Source organism: Micrasema longulum, unplaced genomic scaffold (genome assembly GCF_059751315.1).
Source record: "Micrasema longulum isolate JH-2025_06_02 unplaced genomic scaffold, ASM5975131v1 h1tg000299l, whole genome shotgun sequence".
In the NCBI taxonomy this organism is placed as follows: Eukaryota; Metazoa; Arthropoda; class Insecta; order Trichoptera; family Brachycentridae; genus Micrasema; species Micrasema longulum.
In genome coordinates this window covers 574,996-590,077 of record NW_028277503.1, presented here as the reverse complement: position 1 = coordinate 590,077, position 15,082 = coordinate 574,996, and the positions used below count along the sequence as shown (strand labels likewise).

General features: G+C 33.7%; 1 protein-coding gene across 2 annotated transcripts; it reads right to left on the bottom strand.

Annotated features, from left to right (window-relative positions):
* Positions 1 to 2,240: 2,240 nt before the first annotated feature.
* Positions 2,241 to 14,883, bottom strand: Psn (presenilin). 2 transcript variants are annotated; one of them, XM_088224592.1, is made up of 9 exons: positions 14,667 to 14,883; positions 14,299 to 14,525; positions 12,300 to 12,509; positions 10,429 to 10,649; positions 9,967 to 10,065; positions 8,469 to 8,600; positions 5,351 to 5,527; positions 3,794 to 3,906; positions 2,241 to 2,450 (listed from the first exon to the last, which is right to left on the bottom strand). In XM_088224592.1, exons 1-9 carry the CDS (start codon positions 14,817 to 14,819, stop codon positions 2,295 to 2,297), a joined length of 1,488 nt encoding a protein of 495 aa, XP_088080718.1. In that variant the 5' UTR covers positions 14,820 to 14,883; the 3' UTR covers positions 2,241 to 2,294. The 2 variants fall into 2 exon arrangements, with proteins under 2 accessions (XP_088080718.1, XP_088080719.1); XM_088224593.1 differs by having other exon boundaries at positions 8,550 to 8,600.
* Positions 14,884 to 15,082: the final 199 nt, after the last annotated feature.

The window sequence follows — 15,082 nt, the reverse complement described above, 5'->3', positions numbered from 1 at the left end:
TAATTTATTATTAGGTAAATAATAAATACTTATTGGGCACAGAAAAAACATTTTATCAGAAATTCGAGATAACTCCTATACAACAAAAATCTTATTGATGTGTAACAATGTGGCGGCGATTTTGTAAAAGAGTACCAAATATATGATAGTCTCAAATACTCTTTAAGTCTCACTCTCGATGCTAGAGATATATTCGCGAGCCAGAGAGACAATTTCACAAATGACGCAGGGCAGCCTGTACCACTGGCTACAAAATGTTAATTGCTATCAGTCGCTCTCTGAGTTTTGCTAAGGGCGGGCCGGTCTGCTCGTGCTATGAATGTTAGCAAATGTTTTTTTCGTGTTTTTAGCAATTATATTTCAAATATTATCACTTTTGACTTCAAAAATAGTTAATTGAAGCAATTGTCTATGAATGTTCCATTTTTCAGATTGTAAATCCCTCATTTTTGTATGTGTATTGACTACACACCACCGGAACGTGCAGATTTTTTTAGCACAGTAAGGGAAGGGTTAAAACCTATACAGTGTTTGATTAAATTACATTTCTAATTGCAACAAACAAGCTTCAAATACCTATATACACATAGTTTGTGTTGGTTATGCAAAACAGTAGCAAAATGTATATTTAACTATTATTTTTAATTTGTATTTTCTGCTGTTCATGATAGTTAATTTTTTAAATGTTATTACAAGTTATCAAAGATAATTAATATTTTATAAAAGTTACTTAAATATGAAAACCATATATATGTATTTAAATACAATATATGACTATATTTTACTTCTTTTAGTTGGTGTTTTGTAGGTATTATTAATATTGCTTCAAATAGGTTTTAATTTGTTACATTACTTTTTAATTAAATAAATCTAGCACGGCTTTAAACATGATAATATCAAGGCATTTTTTAGATATGGCAACACTGGATTAACCCATGTAAGTAAACTGAAATCATGTCTGAAAACTGTGTTTTTGTTTTGTATTCAAAACAAAAACCTTTTAAGTCTTATTTGTACAGAGTTGTTACTGTTATTTAAACAATAAAAGCCTATGAATAAAAAAAATCTTCTTTCTACAAAAATACATTTTAAATCACTAAAATATGTCATTCCAGTTTTGAGCCACAACATTAATAGCTCCCTGAATCAATATAATAATATTTTCCTTCTAAAACCAGTCTGCAGTCCCTTTTAAGTGATTTAAAAGAAACATTTGTAGTAAAAATAATTCAACTACGTATAATTAAAAATTTAACTATATTATACAGTCTACTCAAATGTTTAATAGCCTTTATTAATGTGTTAGTGCCAGTCGGTGAAACATGTAAACATACAAATTTTGTTTGTATTAGTGCGTACATTTAACCGCCCTACCTTTGGGTTATTATTCAAAGAGTTGGTAAAAAATCATTGGGTTTTTTTTCATAAGATTTCTCAATCACAATACTTATTTACAATGTACCAGACAACTTTTTTAAACCATAGACTAATTTATGACCCTTTTTTAAGTCTTTCGCAAGTCAGAAGTTCTCAACATAAGATGGTGCCGGATATTTTTTGTAATAATATTTTATTTAATATTTTTTTTAATATATTTTGTATTGAATGTAATGCAAATGAAGTAGCCGGCGATTATTGGTGTTCAAGATGAACACCCAACACCTTTCCTTGGGCCATTTTCCCATTACACTATCAAAGTGAACTGCTAAATATGAAGAGGCTTGTGAATTATGACTTTTTACTGATTCCTTCCTCATACAAACAAAACACAAACACATCCGCTAACTTCGACTGACCTCAAAATACTAAACTCGCCGTATAACATTTTCGTATGCGTAGGACGAGTAGGACTTTGACGTATCACACTCAATGGTGCACTATATCACAGCATATCTGGATCAATTTTACTATATGGAAGGTAAGGTGATCAATCCACACTTCAGGTTTCAGTCAAATAAAAAGTAGGTGAACATGCCAACCGTTACACTGGAGCCACAGAACTGCCCTGATACAGAAATACGCCATACAAATAAAGGCCATTGAAGATTTGAATGCATAATGATTAATGTTGTTTTCTAAACATATTCCCGCATTCATTGTTTATTTCTACTAGGATTCACTGTACTGGCGTTCTTATGGGTATTGATTTGAATTACAATAGCAGTTTCTATATGGCTTGATCACAAACAGATTTTGAGAAAACTGTCTTCATCATTTCGGCCAAATAAATTAGAGACAAAGTGTGTTGAGCTTATAATATGAAATCTAGTAAAACAGTCACAATATGGAAGCGGCTATATGAAGACTTGCTCTGCAGCGAGGGCATCACAGAATGGAGCCACGACAGCTCGAGTTCCAAAGTAGAAGATGAGACCGAAGGTTATGGAGATAGGAAGAGCGGGAAGAGCTTTTTTCATCAGCGCCAACAGCAGCAGTGTTATACACAAACCCTAGAGATAAAAACACAATTTAATAAATATATACCGCCTGCACTGCCTAAAATGAATAGAGAGACCATTCCACTTTTGATTCCGCATGATATTTTCTAACAAAACTCATACCAATTGACGGTATTTCTTTCAGCTGTTTAAAATCTGTTGAATTTATCTGGCATTTAAACGGTTAATGAAATACATAACTAAAATTTTGTCTAATTTTAAAAATCTTTAATATTTAATGTAGCCCGTAAATCAAAAAATTTCATATTTATTTATTTATTTTTATTTAAATCTTAAAGTAGGGCACACATATCATACATATTGTTATGTGTGTTCTAATAATAACATTGAAAATATATTTAATTTATAAATTGTTTATCACATATGTCTTGACCATTATTTTAAATTTTGATATGTTTTTTTCTTCATAAATATTTTTTTCCATTTCGTAATACTTTTTAATTGCTTTAAATAAAATTAAACTAATTATCTCTTAAAAATACATGTCGACCTCGTGGTGTAATGGTCAGTGCGTAAGCCTGCCATGCAAGAGGTCTCGGGTTCGATTCCCGACATGGTTGATGTGAAATATTTATTTAAAAGGGTGTTTTCACACTAGAATATTTCATAGTCCCTGGACTGGTACCTGAAGCGCAAGACTGATCATCTTACCTTCGTGTAACAAAAAAATGATCAAGATACGCTGCGATTGGTGTACCAATGCAGTGCCCTATGCACCATTAGGTGCGGAAAGGGAACGATGATGATGAAAAATACATTCAGAAAAACACCTTTAACTATTTTTACAAAATACATCCCCTCGCACAGGTAGTGTTATACCCTGCTCTCGGTAATCTGGCAGATATCTGACTGGAGCGTTGCCGGATTACTAGAAATCACCAACAAAGACGCATTTAAACGGCAGAAGCTAAGTTTTATTGTATACTATATACTATAATACTGTATTATGCACTACATTCGTACATATAATCAATTGAAATATTAACATAAACTAAAACTACAATAACGAAAAAATTCACGCTTGAAATTACCAAGCCACCTGCTCGTTATCTCCCTGTATAAAAATGCCGGATTGCTGGCAGGGCCGGAGAAGTAAAGTACTAATTTCATAGCCTAATAGTATAGTTTAAACTTCTTAAAAACCATACCAGTTTGACAATGTGATGAAATCGGTTATTGGTCTATCAAACTAAAGTGAGCATTCATGACAAATTGAGAATAATGCAGCGAGGTTTACAAAGAAAGGTTTTGAAGATTTATTTTTAGCAGAGTTCTAAAATCTGTTCGATGGAAAAGAATGTTTTAATAAATTCTTTTGACTTTCATATACTTACAATTAAAATAGCTACAAAACAGGCCAGAGTTGTGTTCCAATCGCCATAGGAGGATGCCTTCCCGACTAGTACGCTGTAGAATATAAAGTCTCCCAAGCCCAGCTTCACACCACCTGTAAATAAAAAAAAGTACATTATATTTATTTATTCATATTTTTTTCCATTATAAACTTTGATTAATAATAAAAATAATGTGACCTCACTGGGGTAACCCGTGCCGGGGGCACTTAACAATATACTTTTTAAAAATATTTTTATATGTGAGAATAAACAAAGAAGACTTAATAAACAGAGATAATTAGCAAAATGTTCAGACACTTTTAAACAATACGTATTTTTGTTTATAATTAATTTATGTACATCTATATAATTTATATTACAAAACGCACAATGAAAGAACAAAAACATAACATAAGCTATACATTTGTGGAACAGTTGATTTAATATTGGTTTGGGCGAATAAGACAATCCATTTTACTTCCACCAGCTCCACTATACATTTTTTTATAGCCTTTTTGAACATTTTCTCGTTATTAATTGCTTGTTACTAGTGGAAGTAGGTTATAAATTTTAATTGAACAATACTCAAAATCCCTTTGTCCGAAAGTGGTATTAGTTTGTATTTGTTTAAGTTGTCATCGTGTTGAGGATCTAGTGATTATATATATCATGTATTTACTGAAGTTTCCAATAAAATTACTGTTCATGATCACATTCATATATTTGGTAAAACTTTACATTTATAGACCCATCAATAATCCCAGGGTGTAAATTGCAGAATATTAGGAGCTAAAACTTCAGGGGGTGCAAAAGAATTTACCTGACGGCCTCCGCAGAGCAACGAAACCATAGGTTGTTCAATCCTCACCTTGGACAAAGAAAAAGAGAGGTTCCATCTTCGTCTTTTCGGTGAATTATTTATTTGAAAGAAAAACAAAGAAAACACCAAATTGACAATATTTAAATTTAATTACATAAAAATTACTTGTATAAAAAGTAGATTCTACGATCTTTCGATAAACAATAAAGTTCACTTTCCACTGGCCATTGTAGTTGAAGAAATAATTTACAATAATTAAGAACAGTCCTAATCAATTATTATTTCTTAAAGTTTCTATGTTAGTTACTCTATCAATGGCTAAAAATCAGTACCACCGATGACTGAAAGCGTAACGTCATAACTGATCCAAACTCCGATCTAAGCCCTCTATGCCATACTTTAGCTTGTCACAAAGGGGAAGGGACGTAGAGGGGTCGGAAGAAAACAGCTTTCCTGGCTTCGAAACATCCAAGAAAGGAACAGGATTAGAAGTGTGAAGGAGCTGTTTCGCACTGCCAGGATAGTCTCCCGAGTAATCGTCAACGTCGAGGAGACCTGACATGACACGTGAAGAAGAAGAAAGTAAAGATCAATGATAGAAAATATGACATGACCTGACCTAACCTAACTTAATTTCGCTCTTCCTCCTGCACGGGGCTACTGCGTACGTCCGTAGTGTGCTCCTTCCCCGAACCCAGCTGTCCCTCCTAACCTAACCTGACCTAACCCAGACTTACGCTCTTCCTCCTGCATGGGCGGGTGTGGCACTATGGGCTGCTGTGTAGAGCGCGGTACAGCCGTAGTGCGTGCCTCTCCCGAGCCCAGCTGCTCCACGCGCATATCTCTCCGTCGCCGCTCGGTACGCTCCTCCGACTGCTCAGCCCAGTTGTTGCTGAACCCTGCCTCATTGGAATCTGGAATTACACCTTCTTTACATACACAATTTTGCAAACTGCAAATGAATCAATAGAATACATATCACAATGAAAATAAAGTGGCCATGTTAATCACTTTTGTTCAAATTTACAAAGGAATAAAGTTTTAATTTTTCAGTTATAACAAAATATGCATCCTTGCCATATTTTATTTACATTAACTGTGTTTAGCATAAAACAAACGACAATTTCGGCCAAAGTTGTTTAATGAGTTTCAATGTGTTTTTTATCAATTACGGGTGTCTTAACTCTCTCAATACACAAAGTACTCATATGAGGCCCCAAAATCAGTTGTCTTCGACTTGATGCCATTTCACCATCACAACGCATTTTTTTTTTCATACATAATTATTTTAGACTTTGCTCTAGTCATATTAGTAATTCAAAAACTCCCCACCAGACGAAAACACTAACCCATGTTGATTTTTAATATAATTTCCAACGTTTATATAGTTTTTTTGTCGATGTGTCGGCAGCAGGCACATTCCGTGTTATTTTTGTAGTGTGTAGTGCCGGGAACCATGTTGAGTTTAATTTCAGCCCGTCTTTTATTATTCATGCACTGTAATTTCTAGGTTTTTGCAAAAGGATGTGATAAAGTGTACATCGGACAAACAGGGCACACAGTAAAGAAAAGAACTGATGAACATTAAAGAGCGTGTAAACTAGGACACTCGAAAAAATCTGCAATAGAGGAACACTTTATGGAAATGGGACATCTTTTCACCTTCGAACCAAAGAATTTGCATGTGCCTGCTGCTGACTGCGACAGTACATAAACACATATTTTTTTCTACAAAACACTAAGTTTACCCTTAAGATGGCTCCTGCAAATGGTAGCCGAAATGTCGGAACGAGACCAACTTACACGGGATCACCCAAAAAAAGATACATGTTGATAACAGTGACTATGAAAACCTACGCTCTTCTCATATAACTTTAATAAAAACGATAAAACCATGTAATATCTTAACAGTTACAACAAAATTCAGATCTTTCTCTTCATTTTCAGGTCAATAAAACTATTTAATAGAAATATTCCTCTTAAAGCTCTTGTGAATGCTTATGTCGTTTCGCATCTACATTACTGTAATGGAATATACGCAAATCTCCCAAAATACCAAACTGATAAACTTCAATCTGTTTTCAATGCAGCAGCAAGGCTTATTACGGGAGTAAAAAAAATATTCTCACATCTAACAACATCTTCAATATTTGCACTGGTTAAAAAGCCCAGAGATAATAAAATATAAGCTTTGCTAGACAGTATTCAAATCCCTTCATAAAATGGCTCAGAGATACCTATTGGACCTTTGTATTAGAGAAAATAAATGTCAAAGAAAATCTACTCTTAGGTCAGCATTTGATTCAGGCAGAGGAAAACTTGTCGAAATCCGGTGCTCCCCAAACACTAGATTCGGAGATCGTGTTTTTGCCGTTGCCAGCCCCTCTGCCTGGAACCAATTGCCTTCAAACTTACGAATCATCGACACTCGCAGTCAGTTCAGATCCCAACTAAAATCTCATTTCTTCAGTTTATCATACCCTCAATTTTAAATCAGAAAATATAATATGCCAATTTAGCTTAGTTAGAATGTAAATTTAAGTATACAATCATAAAGCGCTCTTGAGGTGATTTTTCACAAAAATGGCACTATATAAATCAGCAAATTATTAAAACACCTGCGTCCATTGCATATTTTAAGTAATTGTGACAATTCTTTTCAAGTACTTAAATTAATTACCAAAATTCGAAGGTGATCTAGTGCCTAATTTCACAGTACGGTCTTTAAATTTAGGTACTTGATTTAAGTACTTGAAAACAACCATCACAGTATTTATCGATGAAATCACAAATGGCAAAAAGCAAACAAACAGTATATGATAAGGGATAGCAAAGCAAATCATCCAAGCAAAGAAAATGCCTTAACCCTTTTGATCCCACACATAGAATATGTGAAAAATCCCAAGCATTGTTTTATCAAGTTTTGGTGAGTGAAATTAGATTGAAGTTTTCCATTACCTTGAAATTTACAATGTTCCAAAAAAATATAATTAACGATAAGGAAATTCAGTGCTACGGGAAATTGGATACAAACAATGTAAAAAATTGAGCATTATTTAACTGCACGGCTAAGTTTCTTGAAAATGTATGGAAAAAATAGTAAAAAGAACTACTTTGAACGACCACACTTTTTCTTCCGAATCGAGTGAGTGTTGTGATAGATTTCCGGTTTACGGAAAACCAATCGGAAGAACTCTCCGACTAGACATTGTGACGTCACAAGCAGAGTAATATCGAAATCGCTCAACATTATAAAATCATAGGGCTGATAATACGATACATAAAAATATTGAAGAAAAATTTTGGTGTAGTTTGATAGTCTATTAACAATTTTTTCAAACAAAAACCGAAAAGGGTTTACTAAATATTAATTTTTCAAAAGCAAAATTTTATTTATTTATTTATGTTTACTAAAAAATATTACAATTCTGTCATTACGTGTAATTAATTTGAGCTAGATCCCCTTAGATCTGGCACTGCTCACAGTATAGTGGTTGGCGGGTGTGCCTACCATGCTTGAGGTCCAGGGTTCGATTCCTGGGAAGGTCAACATGAAATATCGATTAAAAAAGTGTTTCTAAACTGTAATATTTCATGTTCCTATACTGGCACAAAGCTGATTGACTTACCTCCATATGATAAAAATAATCGAGGTATGCTACGTTTGGCACACCAGTGCAGTGCCCGTATAATGATAAGTAATCAGCTCTATTGATACGTGATGTTTTCAACACAAAACAGTCCATTTTATTTTTATGAATGAAATAATTGAGAAGATCAGTTGTGGGATTATTTTGAGTTGCGTAAATGTACAATCGGTCATTGTTAACATTGTCATGATGATGGTAGGCGTACCGGTGGGCGCATGCGAGCGGATGCGGGCTAGGGGGATATCTTCGTACTGGGTGTGAGGGGGATAGAGAGAGGGGTCCCTACCTTCCGACTGTGGAGACTGGGGGGCCGCCATGTAGCTGTACATGAACGTCGCTGGAAGAACAAAATCATATTATACAACAAGCCAGTGTACCAGAAATATTGGTCGAGTGACATTATTATTAAAACAGCTTTAATTTTGAACCTGCCATTATTATTTATTTAGATAAAGGAATCTACAGCCTTGTTACTTTTAATCTAATTTAGTATCATGTCGAGCCATAATCGGCAGAACAACGTAAGCGACACATGAATTGTGTAGGAGAACGTTATTTTAAATTTTTGTTACATTTTTTTTTTTTTTTTAATGATTCAGTAAATGGGTTTTAAAATGGATGGTTACTGCCAATACTGAAATGACAGCCAAATTGTTTAAATACATTCCGTTTTTAAGATAGTGGCGGTAACGCTGTTTTGGCTATAACTCTGACAGTGGTACAAGCTAGCTTAACCGCCTACATTGTCATCGGTAACATTGTTTTGCTTAGCTTAAAAAAAAAATGTCAGCATATTTTTTTTTTTTAAGAGTGGAATGATGCAGAGTAATACATAGAAAACTATAATTGGCCTATAATTTTGGTTTATTTATAAATATTGTTTTTTTTTGTTGTTATAATGGCTATTGTTTTCTTTAAATAAATGGCAGGTGAATTTTATAGAGCTTTGATATTTTTAATACTTATGCAGGGGGCAATAAGGAACACTTTTCTTTAAAAAAACGCAATTGCCAAAAATGTCGCTCACATTGTTCTGCCGATTAATATTTTTTCAATTTTTATATTGTATCATATTTAATTATTAGATATTTTATTTTAATTTATATTTTGTAATTCAGTTGAGTGCCAAAATCGGCGTTTATTATAAGTAAAGCATAGTATTATTATAATCCGTTTGCAAAACAGTGAAGAAGGTAAAAAATATACAAATAAGCATAGTTAAAATATAAGAAAACATATTAGGCACTGTCTATTCTCACTAGGTAAGGTAAATACCTGTTCTGGGGTAGACAGCATTTTTTTTTTGTATTTTTAAATACAATTTTAAGTTTATTATAGTTATTATTATGGCTTAACGCGGGCACAGCCTAAAAAGCCATAATATGTATATAAATTTTATTTGAAAAGAATAAATAAATAAATATAAAGTGAGGTGAAATGAAAGGAAAATTTGTAAAAATAACTTCAATTTTGTGTGATATAAATACATTGTTTTTTAACTGGGATGTCAACATGTCATTAATTATTTTGTAAATTACTTTTAAGTTTCCATAGTAAATAAAATTATGTTATGCATACTAACTGTATCAAACTATGCATAATTTATTTTATTTTAAAAATAAACAAATAAGGAAAAAAAATACACAATGAGGGCTTCAAAATGAATAAGAGACAAGTATTTGATGCATCAGAGGAAAACTTACAAGAATAAATAAGCGCTGGGAACAATGGCTCGTTCCTCGACTGTGCTGTCTCCACCAGTATCCTCAGGGGACCATTAGGCGTCAGGACAGCTACCAGATCTGAAATATTGGCAAAATGTAATTTTAACGAATATTTATTTATATAATCATATAATGTTGCCAGTTGATGTTGAGAATGAAGAAACAAGAAGGTATGAAGTGTGAAGGGGGGAGCATCATACGTACAAGTATTTACATAATATATATTAATTAGTCTATCTCTATCGTATGATAATCTTCTCGACATATTTCATACTAATTATGTAAATATGGAAGTCACCTACCTACAAGCAGAAATATTTATTATCTATGATGGATTGTATGGATTGCGTAATAAAATAAATAAGTAAGAACCTAGCCAGATGAGAGACTTGGAGACAACATTTTAATATTAAGTGGATGAAAGATATACTTGTTCTTTACCCCAGATGGATATGACGGCCAGTACAACCCATGTTGTCCACTCTGGTAAGTACTTGATGAAAACCAGTGCCATGAGGGCGGCAACAAAGATGAGGTAGGCCTGCTGCAGGCGGAGTGGACCCTTCCAGTGAATACACAGCATTCCCATCACGCCGAAGTTCCACATGCCCAGAGCTAGCGTCAGATAGTCCATTGGGATATTGTAAGCTTTTAAAACAACCCTGGAAATATTACCAGTCGTAAAGTAGATAGGTACATAAAATATAAAAATTACTTTTTATTGAACAGGTAGAATTCCATATTACAATATTTTTTTTTGTTCGGGAGCCGCTTGTGCAAATGCAAATATATATTTAACTCTGAATTCGGGCAAAGAAATTTCATGTTTTCGGGATCCAAAATATTTAATGTATTGCCCGAACATTGTAAAACTATGACCCGGATTCAATTGAATAAATTTATAAAAAATGGTGAGTGGGCTTGGGTAAAGAGAAGTTAGAAGAATTACTTAAACATTTTTGCCTGTCCACAATTTTGAAAAAAAACTATATTTTTGTTATCGGGTGCAGTAAGGTCAATTCTATGTTCCGCTAAAATAGCCAGGCCACTTTAATACAAAAAACTGTAATAACCACCTTCGAAAAATAGTTTTGATCACAAAAATGGCATTTTTCAATTTGCAGAAAACACCCACAGCACTAGAAAAATCTTACGGTATAGGTGCTGATGGGAAAATTAATGCCTGCAGAAATCTAGTTCTCTTAAATAAATTAAAATGGATAAATATTTTCATTTTATAAATTCATTCATTTAAAAATACCTGTAAATCAAAATTTATTTTAATACAAAATGTCACCTTATACATTCAAAGTTTGAATGAGGATCATTAAATATTAGATCTGGCTGTTTTCTGCAAAATGCATATTTAAGGTTGTTCTTATAACAAATTAATGAAGTGATTCTTTAAAATTCAATACCCTAATATAAATAGAAAATAATGTGTTTACTACATAATAACACAACATAAATTAGAGTTTTACTAGGGCTGGCTGTTTTCTGCAAAATGCACATCTTTACTTTAGACAGACTTTAAAAATCATTAAAACTGGTCAAATACTTAATTAAATTCTTTCATGTTATATAAAAAAAACTAATGTATGCATTGTTTTTCATTTATCAAAGTTAAAACCATTCCAACCATTGTGTAGATTTGATTAATCACTCTTTTCACAAAAGTGCTATTATCCCAGTTACACTTTGCTATTGCTGACTGCCTTCTGCATCATTATCAACATTCCCTTTCCGCACCTAATGGTGCATAGGGCACTGCATTGGTATACCAATCGCAGCATATCTTGATAAAAAAAAATTACATGAAGTAAGATGATCAGTCTTACGCTTCAAGTACCAGTCCAGGGACTTTGAAATATTTTAGTGTGAAAACACTTTTTAAATAAATATTTCATATCAACCATGTCGGGAATCGAACCCGAGACCTCTTGCATGGTAGGCAAACGCGCTGACCATTACGCCACGAGGTCTTCTTCATAACTACGTTAAATTAAAGCTGTATAATAAATACACTAGTATGTAGTCATGTTTTATTATTATTTTGCACTGCATATAAAAATACCTGGAATAAAACATGTACTGCAAAGTTAGACAGACTACACACAATTCAGAGAATTCTACACCACAAAAATGCAGTAGATTATAGGAATTGTTATGTTAATAAACAATTATTGTTATTAATCTAGGACCTGAAGCGTAAGACTGATTTCCTGCTTTCGAATAACAAACTATTGAAATACACTGCAATCGGTTACAGCAGAACACAACGGAGAAAAAAAATATATTGAAAGGGTACTTACTCTAAATACAGGTAGGAAAATATGAAGAGCAACATCAGCGATGATACAATGAGCCACCCGTGTATGACTTTATAACAACTGTACTTGTAGAGCATTATCAATAATATTGTCATTACAATTACAAGCGCCAGAAGGATTAGCGAATTGGCAACAGCATTCCAAACCTTGGTGCTGGTATCTGAACTTTCTTCGTGGAATGGAGTGTATAATCTGAAAATAAAATACCAGAATAATAAAAAATTCATGAAATGAAAAGTTTCATGTTTTGTACATCATTGTTTAGCTAACAACACCACGCAAGTCATTTTTGTTCTTTTTACAAGGCGATGAAAAAACCGTTATTTTATTGAAAGCTTAACTAAAGTACACTTTTAAACGTATTTAAATGAAATGTTTATCGATAAAATGTAGCCTATTAAAATTAAAGTCTAATAGTCCTCTTTAATTCAATAAAATAGGAAGTTTTTTTATCGTCCTATAAAAAAAACAAAAGCAACAATATGCCAATCATATAGTTCAGCGTTTCCTAACCTTTTTCAGCCACTGACCCTTAGGAAATCAAGCACAATTTTCAAGGACAAAACAAGCCATAATTACATATGTTTGCTGCCAATAGCCGTGCTCTAATCTCGGTATTATAATTGTTTTCATTAGTCATTTCAGTACCTAAATATTTAAAGGAGTTGACATTGTCTATGTGGTGTGACCCAACGTCAATTGTCTGCTGTACATAGTTTATTTGGGACTTTCTTGCTAACATATGTTAGCCTTAGATGTATATATTTTAAGACCCATGTCACTTGCAGCCATTTCTAGCTTTAAGAAATCATCTTTTGATCCCGGGACAGAGATTCTGGAGATTAAGTCTAGGTCATCTGCATAGGCTAATATCTGGGTAGTCTTTCTAAAAATAGTTCCTGTTGTTTCTACTCCTGCATCTCTTATGTATTGTTCAAGAGCAATATTAAACGACGGGCATGCCAGTGCATCACCTTACCTTAGGCCGTTGTACATCTGGAATGGATCTGATTTGCTGTTTTGAACCTTCATCACACATTGTGTTATAGACATTGTCATCTAAGTGAGTCTTATTAGCTTTTTAGGAATTTTCATTATCTACTTGCTTGTAATTTTGATACGTCTAACTCAATGAACTATATGATCGATATGTATATCCTTTTTCATATTTTTTATTATGAACTGTATAGCATATAGGTATGAGGCGTTAACACTGACAGTGAAGATGGCTAAGATGCTTGACACTTTTAAAAGGAAAGTATTGCAAATAATCTGCGGATCAATGAGAGAAGGCAAGTGCCGCATTCGGTCGAACGATGAACTGTACAGCATATACCAGATCCCGAGCATCTTAACACATAAGACACTGATGGGTCGGACATGCATAGCCAATGCCTGATTCACGGGTCCCTAAAAGACTACCAAGTGGACACCCAGATGGAAAGAGGTTAGTGGGAAGACCCAGGCTGAGATGGAAGGATGAAGTGAGAAAGGATGCAGCGCAGCTTTTCCAGGTGGCAAATTATAAATATATGATAAATTATATAAGTAAATGCTGTAAGGGAAAGTGAAAATTGTAGTCATATAGTATATATTTGCTACATATTTTGATAAAATCTCTTTGGTCCCCATCTAACACGGCTTGGCCCGTTCTGAGATGGAAGTTTTTATGCGTAGATTGTAAAATGTAAAAACATAGATAAAAGCATCTAAAAAATTTTTGGCTGTCTTCATTATTGTTTATTTACACTACTAAATGTATTTGTGTTGAGGGGTTTCAGGTTGACCGACCCATCTACAGACAAATAATAACAAAACTGTTCTTTTTTTCTCCAACATCATTAGTTTGAATAGAACAAGATTAGTAGTTGAATTGGTTGAAATACGTCAAGCCTGGTGAGTTTTTAAACAAATGACAGTAAGAAAATTCTCAAGTGTTCCTTTTTTTAAAAAGATTCAAATGAAATAAACAGGTACTTACAAATACACGTCTTTGGTAGTATAAAATGTAACAGAACTAATTGTGGCGACCACCACCAACATGCACAATGAAACCGGAACAAAAAGTTTGATGACATGTTTAGCACCATATTTCAGTTCCTCTTCGTGTTCTTCATAAGTGACTTCCCTTTGTGCATTTTCTGGTTGTTCTACCCAGTCACCTGAAGGCCTGGCCATTGTCACATTTGGTACTGCTGCTTCATCAGACTGCAATTCAAAAACATTATCAGAAAAGGTTAGAAAATGCGATCCGGACCGAACCGGCTGATTAAGGGAGTTTGGATTAGGAAAGTATTTGATTTGAATATTGTAACAGAGAAAAGTAATGAGAAGGTTTTTTACTCTCACCCCATAGGAATTTGTTGGGGCTTCAGAACGTAGGCGGTGTTTGCGAGGATTCCTTTCAACAACCCCCCTGTCGGGCCGCGATTCACCCACATGACCGTCCATTAATGCTGTAGATTCCGTAGCAGATTCTGAATCACTATTTACACCCGACATTAATTTATAAAAACTATGTCTAAAATAACAGCTATAAACTTGTCGACAACATGACTAATCTGTCAAAATTAATCACTTTTTTGGCTTCCATCTTCTATTTTTTAAATTTATGGTTGACAAAATGAAAATAATCTCTGGAGTCTGGAGTAAAATTTAGTTTGTGATGTACAGAAAAGCCTTGGTTTTCCAAAGTGATTTTGAACAAGTTTGAGACATCCTCCACTCCATATGCAGAGTGAGCATTGGGCACTGCTGCAATGGTT